Raw genomic sequence first — 26,320 nt, 5'->3', positions numbered from 1 at the left:
GAACAGGTCATCGATACATGCCAGGACAGTGGGTGTGGTTATCGACCAGAGATCTACGCAACCGAAATTCCTGTAGAAAACTTAATCCCAGGTATGTTGGTCCTTTTAAAATTATCCGTCAAGTTACCCCAGTATCATTTCGTCTTGAACTCCCTAATCATTATCGCATTTCTCCCACATTTCATGTTTCCTTGCTGAAACCCGCTGGTGGTCCACGAGAGGAAATACCACTACACGATGAACAGGCGCTCCCCATCACCATAGAGGGCGAGGTGGCTTATCGAGTTCGAGAATTACTCGATTCGAGGCGTCGGGGTGGCGCCCTCCAATATCTGGTGGACTGGGAGGGTTACGGTTCAGAGGAACAAAGTTGGGTCAACGCGAGGGACATCCTCGATCCCACGCTCACCCTAGAATTTCATCAGAGACATCCGGACAAGCCGGCCCCCCGACCGCATGGAAGACCCCGGCGCCGACAAATTACTCGCCTCCGGAGCTGCTCGCAGGGAGAGGGTTCTGTTGTGAAATCCACTCATGAACGTTCCTCGTGTGACCACCAGAGGGAGCCATCGCCTGAGTTCTAATCTCCCCAAGGCTCGACTGGGACTGATTACATACAGCTGAAATCCATTTCAGACTATCTATATAAACACACACATCCTTCACTCAGTGCGAAGTTTTGATTAGCCCCGGCCATCATCTCTGAGCGTTACCTTGTTGTTTATTGCCTATCTGTGTATCGACCTGGACTGTCTTACCATTTCTGAAGCTATCTGCCTGCCCTGACCACTGCATATTTATATTGATTCCTTCTGCCAGCCGCCTGCCTAGAATCTCTGCCTGTCTCTCGTTAACGATCACTCTCTCCTAACCCCGACCCACGCCTGCTCTTCGACTATTCTACTGGAAAGTTCTGTAACCCTACGGTGGTAGTTCTGCGTTGTTGCAGGCTAAGAATCTATTTGTAGGAGTTATCTAAATCTAGATTCGATGAGGAGGCTGGGTATATTTTGATCACATGGGCTAAGGACTCATAGATTGCACTACAAAAACACAGGACAATAGAATAAAGTTAAATGTAGTTCTTATTAAAAGTATTTGTTCTTTTTTCTTTCCTATTCAGATTCAATATTCAGTTTACTTTACATTACTACCATTGATTTTGACAAATCAGCCACAAATTTTGAGATATCATGAAACAAAATAGAAGGAAAGATCTTTCAAAAAAAGGAAAAAAATTGTTACCCTTGAGTGCACTCAAATATTTTAACTGTCTAACCACCCCTTCAATACTTAGCGTCCATATCAAACTCCAAAAGGAACCGTTGCAGCGCTGTTAGTTGAAGGATAGACCAGAGAACCAGGCACCAAGGCAACAGAGAGAAATCCACTTCCAGTTGGAGGAACACCAGGAATCCAGGATCAGAAGAACCCTAAAAAAAAAACAGTCTACACAAAAATGTGCAGAAAATTAACTAATGTTAACTAAATGTCATTCTTCCATTTTTTCCATTTGTTTAATAATATTTAAAGTCAATATGTTCAATAATACAACTTAAAATAAAAATTAATGAAACGTAATTGAACAACCACAAGTACAATACAGCATTGTAATGCAAAATTAACATGCTTAACTCAAACCAGCATTATTTGCTTTCAAAATGCATCTTTCTTATTGTACAAAACACAAAATAATATACCTGTGAGGTAACATCCACTGCTATTGCAGATAGCCAGACTGGTTTTTTGTCTTTTTTTATCCACTGTAATCCACTGTAACGTTGAAATATAAACTTTTAGTCATATCAACATTTTAGCTTCAAGCTAATCAACACAAACGATAGTTTTCACTTACCCAGATAATTTTTTTTTGTAACAAATGTCATCTCATCTTTAATGTGGTTCAACTTAAGGGATATATATCGTTTTCTGAATAATTTCAACCTTAATATTCACTTCTGCTCTGGCTCCCGTTTTTTTCAGCTTCTCTTCCCTTTAGGCAAAGCCCGCATGGCCAAAAACAGCAGAAGAAGAAAGGTTTATTGTGCCCTGCCACCTAGTGGCGAACTAGATATTGCGCTTTACTCTAGTTTGAGTGTTTGCATTAAGGGTCATTTCAGGACTTTATTTGGACAGAATTGACAGGGTTACACCCTCCCCCTCTAGACCACATGCGTCCCTGCATGTTTGTTAAACCTGACAAGGTATCTGATTGTCAGAAATAATGTCTTGGAGTTTCCCAAAAAACTGACTAATGGCAAGGATTAGGGGTCTCCCTAGCTCTTCATAGGCGAACTTGTGTGGGGGATGTCTTTCTCTGTGTGATCGTCTGGGCTCACCTTGTTCCACCCCACAAGTAACTTCTGAGTGCCCTTTATGGGTTACAGGGAACCTGTTCTGAGCATTGTCCATGTCGTGAGCTGGTGTCGGGTCTGTGACCACTGTGCTTTGCAATATTTCATCTTCTGGAATGTCTATGATGACCTGGTCACATTTGGTTGGGGACTGATGGACAGCTGTATTCATGTCAAGAGGTGCAACTGAGTGATCAGGAATTGGTTGGGGTTCTGGCGATTTGAACTCAGGAGCCATGGGGTTCAGAGAGGACGGAGAGCCACTGACGGGGATAACTTCGAACTCTTGCACATAGGGTCCCCATGTGGTGAACTGTGGAGGTTCATTCACATAGTAGCCATCATCCTCTTCTTCTCTGTCCGAATATTCATGCTCCCTCTCTTGGATTTGTCTGCTCCTCAGGCACATTTGAGTTCGTTTGCTTTGGTGTTTCACTAAATTAGGAGTAATCTCAACTGGCAGAAATCCACAGGGTAAAAGTAAGTCCCTGTGAAGTGTACGCTGAGGGCCATTTCCTGTTTCTGGCTTGACTACATACACAGGACCACCGTCAATCCGTTTCACAACGATATGGATGGGCCTTTCCCATTTATCGGCTAACTTGTGTTTGCCACAGACACTGACATTCTTCACCAAGACACGGTCCCCTTCTTCTAATTCAGCAGTTTTCACCTTGGCATCAAATCTGTGCTTATTTCTTTCTTCAGACTTCTTGGAGTTCTCTGCAGCCAGTGCATAGCTTTCTTTGAGTCTCTGGCGCAAGGTTTGGATATATTCTGAGTGAGTTGTATGAGTCTGATCAGTGAGGTGTTATGAGGTCTATGATCAGTGATGACCAGTATGTTTCTGGTATCACGATTGTCAGGTTCAAGGGACAAGTAATCCATGCAAACAAGCTCTAGCGGGTAAGTTGTTTTAATATTCACCATGGGTGCGGCTCTTTGTGGTGGGGTTTTTCTTCTGAAACAACGCTCGCATGTGTGACACTTCTTCTCAACTGATTCTTTCATTTTTGGCCAATAACATCTGGTACGAGCAAGACTGAACACACGCTCTGGCCCTAGGTGACCAACCTCATCGTGAAAACCCTTGAGAGCTCTTTCTCTGAATGCCTCAGGTAAGAGGAGCTGATGAATTTTGTCTCCTCTGTCAAAACCCTTTCTGTAAAGGACATCATCAATAAACTCAAATTTATCCCACTCCCGAAGGAGCAACTTGACTTCAGGTGACTCAGCTCTTATAGATTTGAAATGGGGCTTTTGTCCTGTTTTGACCAAGGCGATGACTTTCCCAATTGATGGATCGTTTCTTTGTGCTTCATGCCAGTTTTCTTTTGTCATGCCAGGTACAGTGTCTTGTCCAGTACCAGTGAATAAATCAGGTAAGGAGGAGGCGTCAATAACAAGGGACTCCGCAAGGACGGGTAAGTGCATGATTACTGAATGGCGTTGACATACAGCTGAGACTGCGTCAGATGGAATCTCCCTCTCTGTAAGGCGTTTTGTCATTGAGTCGATCCGTTCTTTTTCCTGCAGGTACTCGTGATCCTCTTGAGGAGCTGCTTGAGGTCTCCGTGACAGTCCGTCCGCATCACCATTAGCACGTCCAGCTCTATATTTGATGTTGAATCTAAAGGTTGAGAGGGCCGCTAGCCAGCGGTGTCCGGCTGCGTCGAGCTTTGCAGAAGAAAGGACATAGGTAAGCGGGTTGTTATCTGTTAGGACTGAAAAATCTGTGCCATACAGGTAGTCACAGAATTTCTCACAAACTGCCCACTTTAAAGCTAGAAATTCTAATTTGTGAGTAGGGTAGTTCTTCTCGCTCTTGGATAAGCCTCTGCTGGCATAAGCTATTACTCTGAGCTTTCCATCTTGAACTTGGTAAAGAGCAGCTCCCAACCCCTCACAGCAAGCATCTGTATGTAGCACATACGGGAGCTTGGGATTCGCGAAAGCAAGTACAGGGGCCGATGTCAACTTTTCAACCAGTGTTCTGAAAGAGCACTCACACGCAGGCGTCCACTCTGAGCCGAAGGGTGCTCTGGGGCTTATACCAGTGTTGGGTCTCAGTGTTTTATAAACTTTGCCCCTCTTTTTAGGTGGATAATACCCAGCGGTGAGCGCGTTGAGAGGCCTGGCGATTTTTTGAGTAGCCCTCCACAAATCTTCGGTAATACCCCGAAAATCAGAGGAAGCGTTTCAGTTCTTCCCTGTTTCTAGGGCGAGGCCAATCTTTCAGAGCTGACACTTTTTCTGGGTCTCTGTGAACTCCTTGAGCGTCAACAATATGGCCCAGGTATTTCACGGAGGACTTGAAAAACTGACACTTCTCTGGGGATAGTTTTAGGCCATAGCTTTTGAGACGATGAAGCACTTTCAGGAGCCTTGCCTCGTGCTCTTCTAGAGTCTGGGAGAAGACAATGACATCGTCTAAAAACACCAAAACCTCGCTCAGATGTAGGTCACCAACACACTTTTCCATAAGGCGTTGAAATGTGCTAGTTGCGTTGGTGACACCTTGCGGCATACGATTGAATTCGTAGAAACCTAATGGACATGTGAACGCAGTTTTGTGTTTATCTTCTTCCATCATTTCCACCTGGTAATACCCAGACTTTAGATCCATCACAGAGAACCACTTTGCTCCACTCAGAGCAGAAAATGTCTCCTCGATGTTAGGAAGAGCATAAGCATCCTTGATAGTGCGGCTGTTAAGCTTCCTATAGTCGATGCACAGTCTGATCTTTCCGTTCTTTTTCTTTACAACAACCACTGGGGATGCAAAGGGACTCTCGGATTCCCTTATTATACCAGCATCCAGAAGCTCTCTGGGATGTTGTCTGACAGCTTCTCGATCACTGGGATGTATCGGCCTGGATCTTTCTTTGAAGGGTGTCTCATCCTGCAGACGGATGGTATGTTTTACGGCAATGGTATGGCCAAATGACAGCTCATCAAGCGCAAAAACCTCAGGAATGGAGTTCAGTTTATCCTGAATGCGTGCCTTCCACTCTTCTGGCATCAGGGAGTCATCCAGATTGAATGAATGCTTGCCATTTGAGTTTTGTGAATTGACTGGTGCAGAGGAGGTCATGGGCATTACACTTTGAACTGCAGACACTTCACCAATAACACACTTTGGAGGTAGGGTGACAGTGTGATCTGCTGTGTTGCTGAGGACCACAGGAATCTTGTTTGAAGCTCTTGTGCTTATGTTTATTAGTGCACACTGAGTGAACAACCCACCAGGCAAGAAGGAAGATTCGGGGGGTTCAACGACAAATGTCATATTGGAATTGGCTTTCCCGACTCTAACATCTCCAAAAAGATACATTTTGTGTCTTGCCGGAATAGTGATGGGCTTCTCTCCGTGCAATTTCACTAGGTAAGCTTTAGCTTCACTTTCACGTACTCGGGCCACATGTTGGAGTAGTACTGCAAAACTGTCTGATCTTCTGAGAAACTTGGATTTGTCATAACTTATTCCGCGTTGGTATAACTCAAGCAAGACATTTGTGCCAATTAAGACAGGAACCTTGCTATTGAACTGGTTCTCAGGGACAATGAGTGCTAAAACAGACATTTGCTCTTCTGTTCCAGTAACATTCTCAGGGAAAGTTAAGTGGACTTCCACGTACCCCAGGTAAGGCACCGCTTGACCCCCAGCCCCTTCGACCTCGAGAAGATTGTGTATCGACTGAACAGGTAAGTCTGACATATATCTAGAATGAAAAGTCTCTGAAATTGTTGTTACTAGGGATCCAGTGTCAAGAATGGCATCACATTTCATATCTCCAACAGAGATGATGGAAGTGCAACGAGGTCCCACAAGTCCAGGCGGCAATTTGCAGCCAAAAGATTCACTGCTTTTAGAAGAACACTCATTGTGAGTCATTGCTATGGGACATTCTTTGTCCTCAGCTCCTGGTCGCCCCAAGGCAGGAGCCTCTAGAAGTTTAAAGATGTTCTGTTGGTTCCCTGCTTGGCCCAGAATTTGCTTCGTTTTTCTTTGAGCTCTGCATTCTTTTTCCGGACGAGGCCTGGATTGGGTTCAAAAGTGCACTTTGCAGCGATGTGGCCATCACCCCCACATTTAAAACAGAACCAGGGCTTAGGTGGTGTTGGAGAGTGGGGGTTTGTGTCCCTATTGGAAGCTTGCGCGAGTAAACTTTCAATCTTAGCAGGCGGTTCACTTTGGGCTGGACGGCTCTGCACTCCCTCATGCCTTTCTCCTTCCTTTCCTTGCTGTATTAGCTTTGCAACCTGTATCCTTAACTCTGCAACTTCCTTTTCTAGTTTCGAATCTGTCTCGTGTTTCTTCGTCACAGTGGGGGCAGCTTCAGGTTCGAATACTGGCATGCTCATAACTGAATGAACATGTACTGCAGCCTTCGTACTCCCAAGGTGCTTTTTCATGCGATCCATCTTTGCTGCTCTCCTATCCTCTTCTGTTCTCAAAAGCAACAACAATTCTGGGAATGAGGGGGGATTGGGTTTCCTGTGCTCGAGCTGCAGGCCAATGATTAGACTCTGGTCCCAGCATCCCCTACAGAACTGCCGGAGTAAGTACTTTTCAGACTCTGCAGCTGAAACTCCCCCTCTGGTAATGGCTTTGGTGAGAAGAGTCTGGAGACGGCCCAAATAGACAGAGGGTTTTTCACCTGAGTTTTGGTTAGAGCCCAGGAAGGTAGCAAATAGCTCCTCTCCATCTTCGACTACTCCGAATGCTGACTCGAGCTGGGTGAGGTAAGCTTGCGGAGTTGCATCTGTCCCAAGCGGCTTAACCACGTCTGCTGCTGGGCTGAGAAGGCTCTCCAATATTCTCCTTACTTTCTGTGAATCAGAGACAGACACGTCCTTAAGAAGTAGGTCTACCTGAGTACGCCAGGAATCATAATCGACTTCTCCATTGGGTTTTGGCAGCCGCCCCGAGAATGTACGGATCCTGCTTTGACTGTAGCTAGACGGTGTGGAGTCACTGCGAATGAAATGTTCAACAATAACTTTTTGGACATGAGGTGGGTTAACTGTGCCTTCATCAAGAAATGGATTTCTTGTAGCAGTAGTTGAGATGTTTCGGGGACTGCATTAGATGGATTAGCAATATCATTGTTGTCTTGCATATCACCATCTTCACTGCTACCATTTGTGGAGACAGCAACAGGATTTTCAGAGGGCTGTAGCTGGGTATCTGGGCTTTGCGGAGGGGCAGGTTCTGTCTGGGGCTGGGCACTCTGCAGTTCTCTTTGAAGTGCTTCCCAGAAGCCAGCTTTACTAATTTCAGCAAGAGAGCTCAATTCAGCTAAACATTTCTGAGCAAGTTCTCGTCCTAATTCTTCTTGTCATAGCTCGCGGACTGTCTTGACACACCAGGTGACTGCTGGATCATTGGGACTGGGCAGGATACTTAATTGTACTGGGTCGAGTCTAGATATTGTTAACTCTGCTGTGTATTCAATAAGTGCACGGCCTTGGGGTTGTTCTGGGTCATTGGGAACTCTGACTACTTTCTTAATGTCCCCGTTAACTTTAAAGAACTCTGTAATGTCATCTTCAGAATAAGCTTCATCTATGCCTGTGACATATAGACAACTAGGGCCATGCACACTAAACTGATTGCAAAGATCCATTTTGCAGTAAATGTGATCTTAGTGTACTTCAGCTTTTTAATTTTTAATTTTTTTTATTTTGGGGGGGGGGTCTATTTTACACACTGTGCCAACCTCCTGGCTGGCTCGCCACGACTGTAACCCTACGGTGGTAGTTCTGCGTTGTTGCAGGCTAAGAATCTATTTGTAGGAGTTATCTAAATCTAGATTCGATGAGGAGGCTGGCTATATTTTGATCACATGGGCTAAGGACTCATAGATTGCACTACAAAAACACAGGACAATAGAATAAAGTTAAATGTAGTTCTTATTAAAAGTATTTGTTCTTTTTTCTTTCCTATTCAGATTCAATATTCAGTTTACTTTACATTACTACCATTGATTTTGACAAATCAGCCACAAATTTTGAGATATCATGAAACAAAATAGAAGGAAAGATCTTTCAAAAAAAAGGAAAAAAATTGTTACCCTTGAGTGCACTCAAATATTTTAACTGTCTAACCACCCCTTCAATACTTAGCGTCCATATCAAACTCCAAAAGGAACCGTTGCAGCGCTGTTAGTTGAAGGATAGACCAGAGAACCAGGCACCAAGGCAACAGAGAGAAATCCACTTCCAGTTGGAGGAACACCAGGAATCCAGGATCAGAAGAACCCTCAAAAAAAAAACAGTCTACACAAAAATGTGCAGAAAATTAACTAATGTTAACTAAATGTCATTCTTCCATTTTTTCCATTTGTTCAATAATATTTAAAGTCAATATGTTCAATAATACAACTTAAAATAAAAATTAATGAAACGTAATTGAACAACCACAAGTACAATACAGCATTGTAATGCAAAATTAACATGCTTAACTCAAACCAGCATTATTTGCTTTCAAAATGCATCTTTCTTATTGTACAAAACACAAAATATACCTGTGAGGTAACATCCACTGCTATTGCAGATAGCCAGACTGTTTTTTTGTCTTTTTTTATCCACTGTAATCCACTGTAACGTTGAAATATAAACTTTTAGTCATATCAACATTTTAGCTTCAAGCTAATCAACACAAACGATAGTTTTCACTTACCCAGATAATTTTGTTTTGTAACAAATGTCATCTCATCTTTAATGTGGTTCAACTTAAGGGATATAATTCGTTTTCTGAATAATTTCAACCTTAATATTCACTTCTGCTCTGGCTCCCGTTTTTTTCAGCTTCTCTTCCCTTTAGGCAAAGCCCGCATGGCCAAAAACATCAGAAGAAGAAAGGTTTATTGTGCCCTGTCACCTAGTGGCGAACTAGATATTGCGCTTTACTCTAGTTTGAGGGTTTGCATTAAGGGTCATTTCAGGACTTTATTTGGACAGAATTGACAGGGTTACAGTTCCATTTCTATCTGATGTTTGTGAGTTTCCGCCTGTGATATCTTACTGTTATTAAAGTGTGCAAATGGATCCAGAAATGCCTGATGAATCATTACATTACCAATCACATAGAGACATTTAAAATGATACCAAACATGAATATAGTGCTGCAAGATACACCATATTAAAGGGCACCTATGGTAAAAAATCTTCTTTTCAAGCTGTTTGGACAGATCTGTGTGTTGGTATAGTGTATAGACCATCATACTGGGGTGATATGAACACACCCAGTCCTTTTTTTTCAATTTAACTACAAAAAAAAGGGTCGGCCAATTGGAGCTGTTTTCAAATCGATCGCATCATTACGTAGGTGTGCGATCCCCCCGCCCACCGAATTGATTGACAGCTGCGAGCATTAACATGTTCCAGTAGTCACGTGTATATGTCAACAAGACCAGACAGACATACGCAAAGCAACCGGGAATAAAAGGTCTGTTCTGTTCACTAGGATCAGCAATCATCATCAAATGTGATTAAGAGTAAGTTTCACATGTTTAAAGTGTTTTAAAACAGAATATGTGTGTAATTAATTACAGCGTTTTACTTCAGCTTTACTTCATCAGCACAGCCGCGTGTCAGAACAATTATAAAAGAAGACGCTTCAATCCCGGTTTGTGGAAGTTAAATCAGGTTTATTTTATACATTAGCATAACAGATATCCACACCGTACTTGAGGTTAGCCTTAACTAAGCTAAGCGCGCTCTGTCTGTCCGTCTGCCTGCGTGTGTATCTATGTGTGTGTGTGTGTGTGTGTGTGTGCGCGCATTAACTTCGTAACGATATTGTGTGTGACCCATCAATGCAACTTCACAGTACTGCTTAGTAAAGGTTAGTTCTTACTGTAGTATCTCACAAACGCTACATGAGACCTTTTTCCTTTAAGTCTGTCTGTTGTCTGACGCAGCTGAGGGAGGAGGCATGTAGAAATAGTAGGCGGGCAGAACTCGGCTTAAAGGCGCAGTACGACAAAACCACCCCCTGCTGGAAATCAGTATAAAACAGCATCTTGTAAAAGGTATAATGAAAAATCTGATGGGTATTTTGATCTGAAACTTTATATACACATTCTAGAGACGCAAAAGACTTATATTAAATCTGAAAAAAGGGGTAACTTAGGTGCCCTTTAAAACCTTGAATATTTTATGCGAAATGTGCTCTAATCAGAAGGGGACATAAGGGTCAAGAAAGGGGGTTACCATTACCACCTGCTGTAGTGTAGCTCTGTTTCTCCAGCCTGTGTTTGCATTGTTAACAGTGATTTGGATAGAACAGTTGAACAGCTGGTTTCTTCATCACTTCTCAGATTAGAACATTGCATCTTGTCTCATGAAATTCTATAAGAGTTCTCAGGGTCTGATATTTTGGATCCTTACACCAGCGAGCTGTTCTGCACATGCTTTGAGGACCCCCCAGTAATACCATCTGATCCAGCAGCCTTGTGTAGACTTCTGAGAATGTCAGTGTAATAGGTTAAGTGGTTGGTTGAGGAAGTGATCCTGGTGTAGGGTTCTTTATAGTCTCTTTTAAAATATAAGAGCAGATGATGGAAGTCTGAGGGTGCTGAATTGGCTTTAAAAAAATTAGACCTGACCTGACTGGTGTCCCTCTGGAATCTGACCCCGAAGTTTTTCACCTGCTTATGGACGGTTGTTGTTTTTGAACAGATTGTGGTGATTTACCTGCTGATTTTACTATTGTGCAAGGGTTTGAAAAAAAAAATTACCATTTTGAGGAAAATCACTAGTCAGACAATGCAAAATGAAAGATACAATGTCTGCACAGAGAGCTGAATTGTTGGCAGTGATTGAATATTTAAAGTTGGCAGAGGGAAAAAGGGTAAACATCTACTCAAATTTTGCATATGTGGGTAGAGCTGTACATGTCGAATTGCCACAGAGGTCAGGTTTCTTGACCTCTTTGGGTTAACCCATCTAAAGAACAGAGAACTGTTGAGCATTTCTTGGGTCTGGCTCATTCTTCATGTTACCATCGGCAATGAATAAAAGTATAGATATGACAGAAATTGGCTAAAGTCTGTGTGCACACTAAAATTAATTGGCTGAATATTTTGCCTATTGCATTAATGTCTATACGTACCTCTGTCAACGTACACCTGACTAAATGTCGACAATTTCCTGGCCCTACTTCTGTGCTGTCCCTGGAAAACATTACACTATTGGCACCAACATGTTATCATGATAAACTAGCTGCTTTGATTGCAGTTTTCTATTAACATATCACTCCTGACAACCAATCTAAGGAACCAGTGGCCAACACTGCTGACTGGGTACATCTTCGCCTGTGTAGGAGGAAGTGGAAGAAGCACAGGTGGTTTGAAACATACAAAGTCATTGCCAAAATGTCCCATTGTGTTAAGGTTGCTGGCAAGGGTGATACCACCTCTCATCGTGTGTGATAAACCTAATTGTTCTCTTATGCTGCGTTCACACCAGACGCGGAATGCGCGAATACATCGCGATATTCGCGTATAAATAGCCACGTGAGCATTTGAGCTTACTCGCTTCGTTCACGTGTCAAACTCCGCTTCATTTGCGCGTCAAATTCATTTCAGAACAGACGCGGATTCGCGTAATGGGCGAGGCTTCTGTCTGCCTGGTGACTCTAGCTTCATTGCTAAATGACTAACATGGATTTTATGAAGAAAATAACAGTGTTTATGTGTTTTATGAAGACTAAAAAACAGTGTCAATGCGTTTAGTGTAGTGTCTGAGTACACTACATCCTTTCAGAGGTGCATCCAGCTCTGTGAGCTTATAAACTCCTTCAGAAACTGAACCTGGAGACGGAGGCTTTCAGTGGTGCTTCTGATTAAGCCAAGCCCAGTTTGATGAACTGTTTCCCAGGGGAATTTCTCCAGCTGACACCGACAACAGGCGATACATCACAATCACGCCCCCACAAGAGCAAGCTTCTGATTGGTTAACACGGAGAGAATGTCCGCTAAAGTTCAAATTATCGAACGCTAGTGATTCGCATGAAAAGCTTAATTTGCGCATATCGTGCCATTCATGCGTATCGCGCCGCAGGATGTCTATTCGCACATTTGCATTGACTTAACATGTAAATCACTCGCACTTGATGCGCGTTCTGCGTCTGGTGTGAACGCAGCATTACAGAAACCAGTGTGGACCTGACCTCTCAGGTCCAAGAGGGGGAGACTGGGACTGATACATTACATATCCCTCCTGACAACCAATCTAAGGATTCAGAATCTAAGTCTGAATTAGTTGAAATATTAGCCCCTTTCACACATATAGACCTTTCCAGAAAATTGCCGGCAATTTTCCGGAAAGGTTGTATGTGTGAACAGGCCCTTTTTGAAAATACCGGTAAATTCGTTCTGGCTATTTTCCGGAAAGAGAAGTTATAACATTACCGGCAATTTGCCGGAATGCTGCGCTGTGTGAATGCTTAAGGAAGATTACCGTAATAAGCGCGTGCACGTCTAGAACGTGCTGACAAGAGACGTCTGCTTTAGCCAATCACAACAGTCAGACGCATTTACATCCGCGAGGTTTATGAGCATAAAAGCCTTTGAATATTTTTCCAGACACATTTAGCTGCTAGAAGTTAGTCAGATCACGTTTATATGTTCTTCTTAATGCCAACTGTGTAAATAATCATCGATGAGATGTTATGATAAGCTGTTGTTTGTTTACCTTCAAGCTTTGCGTGCGCCTATGAGCGCCTGCACACGCACATATTATGAACATCTCGACATGCAAAAGTGATCCTGCGAAAGTTGTTCACAATATTGATCATCCACAGAGTTTGTAATGTAGTCAAATGTTTACAAATACAAGCGCAGCCGTTTAAAGCTCATCTGTGGTGAATGATGTCAGAATTTACCGGTATTTTGGAATGGATGTGTGAATGCTCTTTTCCGGAAAATTTCCGTAACGTCCTCGCCTGTGTGAACAGCGCTTTTTTGAATATACCGGTAAAGTCGTTCCGGAAATTTTCCGGATATTTACCGGTATCACTGTGTGAAAGGGGCTAATGTCTGTTTTACAGGGTGAGCACTGTTTCTATACTCCAGCTAGGGTGTGGCCTGGACAAACTAGACTGTAACTGGAAACTGGAAAGTAGCCCATTATAGGCTTTAAGGGTTTAATTTATTTAAAAAAAAAATTTTTTCTTGTTACTTTTACCACATTTTCTGTTTATATGATATTGTGATATTTTTTGTTTTATCCCTCTACCGCACGCATTATAATAAACCTGTAAAAAAAAAAAAAAATGTGACTTTTTTTCTTACTTGAAATGCTGTAAAAAAATTGGTTGTATGGTTTAAGGTACTTTATGAAATGTTGCCATATTGTTGCCAATCTTGCCAACAACGTCCAACAGTGGATTTACCTGAGAAATTTCAAATTTAAAACTTTCCTTATAATTAATATATTTTTTGGTTTGAAATAATTTAATTAATGTTGCAGCATTATGAGCTTTAACACAGAACTTAAAAATGACACCTTATACATACTTTACCACAACTCTTATTCCAATAGCTTTCATTTATTCCATTCTTTTTTGCTTAAAGGGCACATATTTTAGCCCTTTTTTGAGATTTAATACTAATATTATGGTTTTTCTGAGTGTGCCAATGTAGGTTCAGATCCAAATGCAATTCAGATATTGTTATTATGCTGTGTTAAAAAGTGTAAATTTAGAGGCGTGTACAAGGGTTGCTGTTTTGGGGTGTGTTGTTTAACATGATAATGAGTTTCGACTGCCCGCCCAACGTAACAAGGGGGCGGAGCCAAGAGCGCGTCTGCTTTGTGCACCGTATCACAGAGGCAGACCGTAAGAGTCATCATGAGTGAGAGGAACACAATTCAACCCTACATATATGACCCAGACTCGGACACAGATCAAGCAGAGTCGACTGTTGAGGAATCTATAATCTGAATGTGCCAGAATGTGTCAGAGTGGTACATACAAAATATTTTATGTTTTTGTATACTTTTACAGCCGCTATGTAACTATGCATGCGCCATCCGTAATTTGTTTGATAAAGTTCGCGAACGTCATGCGTTACGTCAAACACAGACAAGACATAAAGATATCCACAAAGATAAATTTTGCATTGGTATGATTTATTCGTAATTCATGAATATTGACGTTGACAAATATTGGCAGGTGCTTGTGTGGCAAATGTGAAAAAATGCCAACTGAGGCTGAAAATGTATGCTGCAGGGAGATACCGCAGGTAAATTTCCAGTTTATGTTAACGTTGCTGCTCTAAAGACATCGAATGAGATAATAAACAGCATACCTGTGTCGTGTAATAAGGTTAGAAGACGAATGGATCAACTGGAAGTGCAACCCTCGTGCATGACGGAGCATCCAGGAATGGATCCCGTTTGCTTCAATATTTATTCCTTGCAAAATGCATTGAATATATACAAAGCAGACTATGGTCCCCTGCGACTTTGTGGAGTGTAAAAGTGAGTTTAAATAAATTGAAAGAATAGCAGGTTACCTTGTTCATGATCTGCATGCTCACTTTCTTTTTAAGCACATTAACGCTGTGTAGTCAATAAAATAGCGATAAAGTTGGTTTTATATCCGCACATTCAGGAGTCCCTGTATTGTTTACCATGGTAGTTTAAACAATCGATCGGATTTAGCATGCAAGTATGACTTGTAAACAACATTAACACTATCTAATTGACTGTAAACAATGTTGTACTTTGTCATTTGCTGCTAATACGATTTCCCTGTTTTGAATTTGCAAAGAATACTTTACTGAAATGATACTATTAAGGAGAATGTCCGAATATCTGAATATAAAACCAACTTTACCTCAATGTCAATAAAAATGAAATACGTACCTTTTTTATTGCTGCTATTTCTGAGATGACAATTTGAATGACTTCATAAAAGGCTGAGTAATGCATGTACTTTTTATTGAAAAATAATTTTAAATTCACTAAACATTAATATATAAACTCTTAAAATATATAAAAATCAGTATGGCATAGAAACATCAACACTTCAGAAAAGATGCTTAAATTCCTGAGTCATATAAAAACTTTATATTGAAGTATAAATTAAAATGTGATTGGCAAATATAAAATGTATCCTTGTGCAAATATAAAATATAAACTCCAAGTAGTCACTTTGTTGAATGAAATACAATTGTCCATGAACATTAGAAAGTACAGTATATCTACAAACACATACAAACATATCAAACATACATTGGCAGTTGAATAAACAAAATATGACTTCTGAAATTTTGTTAAAGCTAGTTATTTTATCAAAAATAAAAATGAATATGTGATAACTCTTAAGTTCAAATTGTAGTGCAATTTCTAAAACAATGTTTCATTATTATGTCTCTGTTAGACAGTGCCGCTTTTTGGCTTATCGGAGCTTTGAGAGCTGGTGTTGGGGTTTCCTCGGGCGGAGAGTCCGTGTTGTGATTCCTGCCTGTGTGGTGCTGAAGATTCGAAGACAGTTTCCTGAAGAGCAGGGCAGCTATGTGGGTTTTAGGATAGCTATTGATTGAAGCGGGTCACCCTGCTGGAGATAGCCTCCTCCATCTCAGGTCGATCGTAGGCTGATGATAGAGCAGGTGGTATGTGAATTCCCAACACTTCATCAACATAGGGTGATGGGTCCACAAACACTTGGTTGAAGTTGAGGTCCAGCAGCTCTTCTACATAACCTGTGCAATATAACAGTTATCTCTTTAGTAACTTAATTTTGTATTTTGAGTAGTGAGTTGTCATTGTGAATGTAAAGTGCAATTATTTTTTTTTATTTATTGAAGTATTAATAAAACTATAAACATTTATATACATACTGAAAGTTTGCTGCGTCTTCACTTCTCGGACCCTATACTCTCCTTTCTTTGCCTTTGGAAAGGCAAGCTTGTAAATAGGTTTACCAGTTGCTGATGTGGCCTGGGGACGCACGGCATTTTCATTGTAATGCAGTGCAGCCAAGTACAACCTAACAAAAAGAAAAATGTAAATGACGTACCATGACAAGACTGTATAGTATTGTAAATATTAATTTCTGATCATTGGCTTTACCTGCATAGCATCCCTAGAAATGGGAATACCACATTTTTGGGTGCAAACCGCAGTATGACGCTGTGGAAAGCTTCAACAGTTGACGTCTGGTGGTGAGGACTTAGCTTGGCCACATCCTTCAATATTCTCTTGTTAGCGAGAACTTTCTCCAGCTTGTAGAATGGCATCGCTGCTAAACAAGCAAAAATTTAAGGTATTAGAGTCTGAATCAAAAACAAATCTGAACAAAGAAACAAGCTCTATTTTGAATTAGTTTTAATCGCAAAGAATATTTTATTTGTCTGTATACAACTTACCAGCCGACAGCCATTTGTTCTCGTCTCTGCTGATCCGTTGCGGATGCAGACAAGCCGGATAATTGAGGTCTTCATGTACATGTTTGTCTTGTACATGGTTTAAGATAGAGGTCCACTTTGCCACTCTTTCAGGACCTGTTGTGGATGATGCAGCAGTCCAGTAGATGTGTTTTTTGATGCTACGCAACCATTTACGCAACTTCTCACACCCCTTTATCTGGCATATCTTGTCCAGTTTTTTGGAAATGCCTGGAAATTAAAGAAAAAAAAGACATCAACACAAAAATAATAATAAACATGTAAGAACTGTAAATAGCAATTTAATCTTAAGTAAATTAATAACTGCTAAATTACATACCTTTCTGGATATGCCACACATCGTAAAACTGAGTGACATTTCGATCCCTGAGATATTTCTGTATTTGAGGATGTTGGTCTGTGATGATGCATTCCAGACGAACACCGCGGGCATCCAACAGGTCAAGGCTTCTCTTTAGGCCTTCTTTTTCCATATGGTAACTGCCGCCCGCCTCATTACTCTATAAAATTTTAAATAAGGTAAAAAAATATATATTAAAAATCACACATTTTCCATCCAAAATATTATGCTAGTTCACATAACACTTTTCTGTATTACCTGGACTAACTGTAGGTCGACCACTGTGTTAGTTGCAAGGTCCATCATTGTATAACTCCCATACTTGGCCGAGTGACCTTCAAGAACAAACCGTACATAATTATTCTAAACACATTTTTGGAATAATTGTAATGTATTTCATATTTATTTTTTTTATTAGACTGTATTGAATTAGAAATTAAATCTTTTGACTAAATACCTGGGGAGTCAGCCCTCATATCTCCTCCAACAATCACATTCTCTCTTCGACTGAGCTGTTCTAGCATTTCACTCTGCCAATTTCTCCACTTGTGGACAATAGCAGGTTCAATGCAAGGTCTTGCATGACGGCGAAATGAATTATATTTAAAAATGTGTAGTATCATGGCAGCAAATAACTGACAACAGAGAGGAGAATTTTTAGTACAATGTGCATGGACCCTGTGACAAAATTTATATTATGTTTCTAAAAGAAATGTGATCAATTTTGATAGATAACTACCTTTTCAACTACAAAAAATTATGCACCACTCAAGTAGACTGCAGCAGAAAGATGCAGGTTGCCAGCTGGAGTACTACCAATAATTGGCTGACTGTTCCATTTTCTTACAAACTCGCAGAGTGGGCAGACTTGCTGTACGCTCAGAAATGTCCCAAGCCTTTGTGACTTTACATCACATCTCCTCTGACACACTGGGCAGTCACTGAAGAGCTCCATGAGGCATGTTTCATAGACAATGAACTTGGCAATGTTATGAACTGGGCATTCTTGGATTCTGTAAAAATAAATATACACATGTACATAATTTTTTAAAAAAATGATGATGAATGTTATGATGACAATACACAATCTTTCAAATAATTTACATAATGCATAAACTCACGACAAGTCTGTTGGTTCAGTTGCAGATGTGCATTCCTCTGCAGGGTCAAATCTCACATCTGAGTCTTGGGCTATAATTTTTGACTCGGTCAAAGTCTCTTCGGCTTCTTCTTCTTCCTCCTCCTCCTCCAGCTCCAGATGAGGTCTTTTTAGTGAAGGTTTGAGGGGTGTCGAAGTCATAAACGCAGTAGAGGACGCTAATGGTACAGTCAGTTCAAAACTGGATACTGTTGTCTGGACACCTATAGTATAATTTTATGATTAATCTCATTGCACGTTTATAAAGATAATAAAACACGTTTCTAATGCAGCAACTTAAAATAAACTGAGAAATTTTAACTTACTTGTACTCCTGCGTTTAGCCTGAAGCGTCCTAAAAGACAACTGGGTACCAACACTGTGTAAAGATGTGTGAAATGGTTCTGTCTGGCAACAAACATCCACCTTGTTGCTCTTTGTCGACGTCGTGGCCTTTGTAAGAAAACATACATTTTTTAAAATGACCTTTATTTGATTAAAACATACCGATCTTATTGTAAACAACTGCAGACCACATGCAAGTACAGTGAAAAAAAATCACAACAAACATCCCACATACATAACAAACTTTAGCTGTAACTTAGTCAGTGGTAATGCTTTATTACAATGTTTAATTTTTTCTACCATTTCTGTTTCTGATGGCTAAAACCCCTTTATGGACACATTAACAATTAAAGCTTCGAGTATTTAGACTGTTTTAGAAAAGCACAATAGCTGTAAACGCGCAAACATCCGAAGTAGCTTTAGCCGCAGATGCTATTCATTTCTGCTTAACATTACAGCATACACATTTCAACAAGCATCCCACATAAACAACAAACTTTAGCTGTAGCCAGTACTGGTCACTGCTTTATTACAATGTTTCTATTTTTCTACGGCTTCTTTTTCTAATGGCTAAAATCCCTTCTTGTACACACTACCACTTATAGCTTCGATTATTTAGATTGTTTTAGAAAAACATAATAGCAGTGAACACGTGCAAACAAACATCCGAAGCAACTTTGGCTGCTTTTAACTTTTAGATGCTATTCATTTCGGCTTACCATTACAGTACAACAAACATTTAACAACAACAAACTTTAGCTGTAGCCAGTGGTACTGCTTTTTACAATGTTGCTATTTTTCTACGGTTTCTGTTTCTAATGGCTAAACCCCCTTCATGTACACACTACCATTTGCAGCTTCGAGTATTTAGACTGTTTTTGAAAAGCACAATAAGAGGTAAACACATGCAAACAAACATCCGAAGCTACTTTAGCCGCAGATGCTATTCATCGGCTTATCATAACTAGAATGCTAAGGCTAGAAGTACATAAAAATGTAATACTTACTTGAAGTGAGGCAGGATCACGTATTGTAGGAACTGATCCAGTTTTCAAAAACAATTTTCTCGCGAATCCGCAGTTGTATTGTCCCGCGTTCTCGAGCCAGTCTACGCTAAAGTGGTTAGCGCAAACATACAACAGTTTTGGTACATTTTCAGGCACCTTGTCTTCAAAGATAAAACTCAGCCACTTAAGCCTCTGTTGCTCATTTGCAGGAAGACGGTGAAGGCTCTTGTGCTGAGCCTTACATCCTAAAATAGCACAAGGGTGTTCTCTTGGTGGCATCGCTTCGACGTACACGCTGATAATGGCGGAAACGGCAAACTCAGGATATGTTAATACGCGCAGCTGTCAATCAATTCGGTGGGCGGGGGGAATCGCACACCTACGTAATGGTGCGATCGATTTGAAAACAGCTCCAATTGGCCGACCCTTTTTTTTTAAGTTAAATTGAAAAAAAAGGACTGGGTGTGTTCATATCACCCCAGTATGATGGTCTATACAATATACCAACACACAGATCTGTCCAAACAGCTTGAAAAGAAGATTTTTTACAATAGGTGCCCTTTAATATTATAGAAAACAATCATAATATTGTATTATCATGTATACAACATACAGAATATATATATATATATATATATATATATATATATATATATATATATATATATATATATATATTGTAGCGAGCGATTACATGCCACGTCGCCCTGGTCGCTAATTTCACCCAGCTGGACCATCATCAAGCCAGGATCGCTCACAGCTGGACGGCATCAAGCAGAGAGACATATAAGCCCAACCTACGCCAGGAGAAGATGAGCTTCATTCTTTCTATGACTCCCTGTGCTAATGCTTGTCTCTCTGTCTCTCCATAGCGGACTCCAGCTCGTGACGATCCTTCACCCGACTACTCACTGTCCTTCACCTACTTCCCGGAGCACCAGAGCACCTCACCTTGAAGAAGAGCACCTTTTACACAACGCACAATTTGTAAATAAAGCACCCCTCCGGGGACTTGTCTGTAAACTCATCCTGTTGTGCTGCTGTTTTCCCTGTGCCTCGCTACAACTGGTGGAGAATGTGCGCTTTTTCAGAGGGAAAAAAATTCAGGACTTACCAGTAAGAAGAAGTAACCACTGAATTTTCTCTGTTTTTCTTCTGTTTACAGACAGGCATCCGCTCTCTCTCTCTCTCTCACTCACGCTCTCTTACTCGGCTGTCATCCCCTCCTGAGTCATGTCGATCGAAGAGGTAGTACGCCATCTAGCGGAAATCTCAAGAAGACAACAAGTGATAACTGAACAACTCACCGCCAGACAAGACAGTATGGAACAACAGCTCCGCCAAGCGGCCGGTTCCAGCCAGTTCTCTGAGGTGAGCGCTCATAAATTCATCACAAAACTCAGCGACCTGGACGATATTGATGCTTACCTGCACACCTTCGAGGTAATCGCGGAAAGAGAGAGATGGCCGAAGGAAAGTTGGGCGAGGATGTTGGCACCATTCCTGACTGGAGAAGCTCAAAGAGCTTATTTCGCATTAGAGACACCGAAAAACGACGACTATAAAGCATAAAAGAAGGAGATACTCGCCAGAATGGGACTCTCCAACATAAGCGCAGCACAACAATTTTCTCAGTGGTCATATGATGACAAACAGCCGGTACGGACCCAAGCAGCCAACTTATCCAGATTGGGAAGATTATGGTTGCTAGGAGGAGATCCAACCGCAGTCCAGGTCGCTGAGAAAGTGGTCATTGAAAAGATGATAAGGGCGCTACCCAGACGGCTCCGCACACTTACCAGCATGAGGAACCCCGACTCGCTGGCCGCTTTGGTGGAGGCGGTGGAGCTGGCAGAAGCTCACGTGGCCCGGGAGACTGGGGAGAGAGCGGCTCTGCCACCCCGGAGGGTAAATGCGCCATGGCGACCGGTGGAGGGCACAGCACGACCAGGCAGCAGACCGGCGGTCCCCAGCCCAGTCGACGAGCCGATGCCCACAGAGCCAACATCACTCTCGACCCCGGCCTGGACGGCAGGGTGCGTGGTACATCGCAACGTCCCTCCCGAAGCTCCCACCCGAAAAGTATGCTTAGACGGGAAAACGCAGACGGCCACACTGGATACAGGAAGTGCAATAACACTGGTCCACCCAAACACATTAAAATCCCATCAAGAAGGGAAAGGTCGAATCCCGATTACATGCGTACACGGTGATACCCGCCACGTACCCTCCCAAAGAGTCACCATAGCGACGAAGTCGGGAAGCTGGCGCATCGAAGTAGGAGTGGTTTCAGATCTTCCAGTACCCCTTCTTCTGGGCAGAGACTGGCCGGGGTTCGATGATCTCCTCACCCACCATCAGGCTCGATCGGCTCGTTCGAAGAAGAACAGCAAGGGACGGGCTCAACGGGACCGCCAACCAGCGCTGATGGCCACCGAGAGCGACAGAGGGGGTGAGTCATCATCGGCTAACCTGTACTATGATCTTTTCCAACAGATTACCGCAGGTGGCGATTTCGGAAGAGCACAGCGTGAAGACGAAACGTTGAAGCACTGCTGGCCACAAGTCCGGATCATAGACGGTAACGAACGGTTTCCCAGCCCTCACCCCCTCCCACATTTTATTGTACAAAATGGTCTGCTGTACTGTGTCGCAGAGAGGCGGGGGGAAACGAAGACGCTATTGGTCGTCCCGAGGACCAAAAGGGAGACGGTTCTGGAACTGGCACATACTCACCCGATGGCAGGACATCTAGGAGCAGCCAACACGATCAAAAGGATCAGAGATCGTTTCCACTGGCCCGGGTTGGATGGAGAAGTCAAGAGGTATTGTCAGGCATGCGACATCTGCCAAAGAACGTCTCCCCAACGACCACCCCCCAGCCCTCTGATACCATTACCCATCATTGAGGTGCCCTTCAACCGCATTGGCATGGACTTGATAGGGCCTTTGCCGAAGTCGGCCCGGGGACATGAACACATCCTTGTCATCCTCGACTACGCCACCAGATATCCAGAAGCGATCCCTCTGAGAAAAGCCACGTCATCGGCAATCGCTAAGGAGCTGTTTTTATTATGCAGCCGAGTAGGAATACCAGCAGAGATACTGACCGACCAGGGCACCCCATTCATGTCCCGGTTGATGGCAGACCTCTGCCGCCTCCTAAAGGTAAAGCAAATAAAAACTTCTGTTTATCATCCGCAGACTGATGGCTTGGTGGAGCGCTTTAATAAGACGCTGAAGCAGATGCTCCGCAGGGTGGTGGCAGAGGATGGGCGCGACTGGGACCTCATGATCCCGTACGTGCTTTTCGGGATCAGAGAAGTTCCCCAAGGATCTACAGGTTTCACACCCTTTGAACTGCTGTTCGGCCGCCAACCACGAGGGCTATTGGACGTGGCTCGTCAAGCTTGGGAACAAGAGCCAGCCCCACAACGGTCAGTGATTGAGCACGTGCGGGACATGAGAGGACGAATAGAAAAAGTCATGCCCATCGTCAAACAACATCTGACCGAAGCCCAGCGCGCCCAACAGAGATTATATAACCGGCCCGCCCAACCCAGAGAGTTCCATCCAGGGGACAAGGTAATGATCCTGATACCTACCACCACCTCGAAGTTTTTGGCATCCTGGAAGGGGCCATATACAGTGGTAGAAAGGGTAGGGCCGGTAAACTATCGAGTCCGTCAGCCGGGACGAAGAAGAGAACAACTTTACCATATCAATTTGATGAAGAAATGGGTTGCAGCTCCAGGTCATCTAGTTGCCTTCTCAGAAGAAACTTCTCCCGTTGTCCATATAGGTGAGCAACTCTCACCGAATCAGAAGGCAGAGCTGCAAGCCTTGGTCGGTCAGTTCAGGGATGTGTTCTCAGAGAAACCGGGCCGAACCACCATCATCCAGCACGACATCATCACCCCACCTGGCACCATCGTCCGGCAGAGGCCTTATCGAGTACCAGAAGCTCGCCGGCTGGCTATCAACGAGGAGATCCAAAAGATGAGGAAATTGGGAATCATCGAACCATCTCGTAGCTCGTGGTCCAGCCCCATAGTGATGGTCCCCAAACCCGACGGCACCCTCCGTTTCTGCAATGACTTCAGGAAGCTGAATGAAATTTCCAAATTCGACGGGTACCCCATGCCTCGGGTGGACGAGCTGCTGGATCGACTGGGTGGAGCCCGATTCATATCCACGATCGACCTCACCAAAGGCTACTGGCAATTACCACTAAGTGAAAGCGCCAAGGAGAAAACCGCCTTCTCCACTCCCGGTGGGCACTGGCAATACCGGGTTCTTCCCTTCGGGCTCCACGGGGCTCCAGCAACATTCCAGCGAATGATGGATATCCTGCTGAGACCCCACCAGCCGTATGCAGCAGCATACCTCGACGACCTTATCGTCCACTCCGAGTCATGGGAAGAACATCTATCCCGGTTACGGAGGGTGCTCCTTGATCTTCGTAGGGCTGGGCTCACAGCTAATCCCAAGAAATGCCACCTGGGTCTAGCAGAAGCCAAATACCTCGGTTTCCACATCGGTAGAGGTCTCATACAGCCACAACAGAACAAGATCAGAGTACTACAAGAAACTCCACAACCCACCACAAAGACCCAGGTACGTGCATTTCTGGGGTTAGCGGGCTACTATAGATGTTTCATTCCCAATTTCTCATCCATAGCCAGCCCTTTGACAGACCTGACCAGAAAGGGGCAGCCAGAGAGGATACAATGGAACAGAGAAGCAGATGGCGCGTTCCAAGCCCTGAAGACGGCACTGACATCCTCACCGGTACTGCACGCACCTGACTTTGGCTGCCCCTTCATTCTACAGACAGACGCTTCCGACTCGGGCCTGGGCGCGGTCCTCTCCCAGGTCCACGGCGATGAAGAACATCCCATCATGTACGTGAGTCAGAAGCTTACCCCTGCAGAGACCCGGTACGTAACGGTAGAAAAAGAGGCCCTGGCGATCAAGTGGGCAATCCTGGAGCTCAGGTATTATCTCCTTGGCAGAAGATTCACCCTGGTGACCGACCACGCTCCACTTCAATGGATGTCAACAGCGAAAAATAACAACGCTCGAGTCACCAGATGGTTCCTGTCGCTCCAGGATTATAACTTCACAGTTCAACATCGAGCCGGGGCCTCCCACGGAAACGCCGACGGGCTCTCAAGGCTATGGTCAGGATGGGCAGGTCTGTCAAAACATTCTACCCCCCCTCTCAATACTCTACCTTTTCTCCGCAGGACACCCAGGACCAGGACGACGCTAAGGGGGGGGGGGATGTAGCGAGCGATTACATGCCACGTCGCCCTGGTCGCTAATTTCACCCAGCTGGACCATCATCAAGCCAGGATCGCTCACAGCTGGACGGCATCAAGCAGAGAGACATATAAGCCCAACCTACGCCAGGAGAAGATGAGCTTCATTCTTTCTATGACTCCCTGTGCTAATGCTTGTCTCTCTGTCTCACCATAGCGGACTCCAGCTCGTGACGATCCTTCACCCGACTACTCACTGTCCTTCACCTACTTCCCGGAGCACCAGAGCACCTCACCTTGAAGAAGAGCACCTTTTACACAACGCACAATTTGTAAATAAAGCACCCCTCCGGGGACTTGTCTGTAAACTCATCCTGTTGTGCCGCTGTTTTCCCTCTGCCTCGCTACAATATATATATATATATATATATATATATATATATATATATATATATATATATATATATATATATATATATATATTTACTCCAGTAAATAATATAGCAAATAAATAACAAGTCTAGTATATCCAGATGCATCAGAATAATGTAGTTATTAGCTAACAATGTGTAAAGAAGGGTCTGACACAGAGGGTTCTATTTGCAGTATATTTGTTAAAGAGCCCTTATTATAGGCTCAGAACGCTTATATTTCACTTTTTGAAGTCCCAAACAACAGGATGATATGTATGCAAGGTTAAAAAACGCTTTCAATGTCTTATAATATAGAATTATTTTTACCTCCTTTTCTCACCGACTCCCATATGAATCGTCCTAGCGAGTCTTTTTTTCCAAGCCCCTCCTTTACGTGACGCTAATTTGCGGTGATTGGCCGTATGAACCAGTCTGTTGTGATTGGACTACTGCATGTTACGGAGTCGGAAACGAAACGCCCATTACCATCTCTGGACTACAGTTCATCCTAACAATTCACAGCGATTTTTATAGTGTAATTCGATTTTGCCCTATCAATTTGAACCTGCATCTGATGAGGAGGAAGCCACAGTTGCAGAAAACCAAGCGAGTCAACTTCAAACACGGTTGGAGCAGGACATTTCTCAATGGTAAGTGTCAATATTGTTAATGTCACTTCGAGTTGTATTCGTGACAAACTAAGTAATTACCTCTCAAACTTATGTAGGTGCACATGTGGAAACTGCATCAAAATGCCAAGTGAGGTTGAAAATCTTTGCTGCAAAGAAGTACGACAGGTATTGTTTCTGCTGTAAATGAGCATTTGACGATTTGTGCGGTGTCCTCAAGTGAGTAAATAGAGGTTAAGTTAGTTTTTTTTATTCAGACATTCTCCGTAATAATATAATTTCATGAAAGTATTCTTTGCAAATTCTAAATAGGGAATTCATATTAGCAGCAAATGATTATCAAAGTACAGCAATGTTTACAGTGAATTAGACAATGTTAATGTTGTTTACAAGTCAGTCTTGCATGC

At 42.9% G+C, this 26,320-nt stretch overlaps 1 protein-coding gene across 3 annotated transcripts; it reads right to left on the bottom strand.

Moving 5' to 3' along the window:
- Window positions 1–15,291: 15,291 nt before the first annotated feature.
- LOC137490194 (uncharacterized) lies at window positions 15,292–25,646 on the bottom strand. Of its 3 annotated transcripts, XM_073954038.1 has the most exons (12): window positions 25,612–25,646; window positions 19,608–19,713; window positions 18,582–18,708; window positions 18,239–18,479; window positions 17,857–18,130; window positions 17,575–17,752; window positions 17,376–17,452; window positions 17,097–17,277; window positions 16,739–16,987; window positions 16,443–16,614; window positions 16,211–16,359; window positions 15,292–16,072 (listed from the first exon to the last, which is right to left on the bottom strand). In XM_073954038.1, exons 6-12 carry the CDS (start codon window positions 17,738–17,740, stop codon window positions 15,903–15,905), a joined length of 1,164 nt encoding a protein of 387 aa, XP_073810139.1. In that variant the 5' UTR covers window positions 17,741–17,752; window positions 17,857–18,130; window positions 18,239–18,479; window positions 18,582–18,708; window positions 19,608–19,713; window positions 25,612–25,646; the 3' UTR covers window positions 15,292–15,902. The 3 variants fall into 3 exon arrangements, with proteins under 3 accessions (XP_073810139.1, XP_073810138.1, XP_073810137.1); XM_073954037.1 differs by lacking the exon at window positions 25,612–25,646 and having other exon boundaries at window positions 19,608–19,822; XM_073954036.1 differs by lacking the exon at window positions 25,612–25,646 and having other exon boundaries at window positions 18,582–19,822.
- Between the last annotated feature and the right edge of the window lie 674 nt (window positions 25,647–26,320).

Source organism: Danio rerio, chromosome 6 (assembly GCF_049306965.1).
Source record: "Danio rerio strain Tuebingen ecotype United States chromosome 6, GRCz12tu, whole genome shotgun sequence".
NCBI classification, from domain to species: domain Eukaryota; kingdom Metazoa; phylum Chordata; class Actinopteri; order Cypriniformes; family Danionidae; genus Danio; species Danio rerio.
This window is presented reverse-complemented; position numbering and strand designations above follow the sequence as displayed.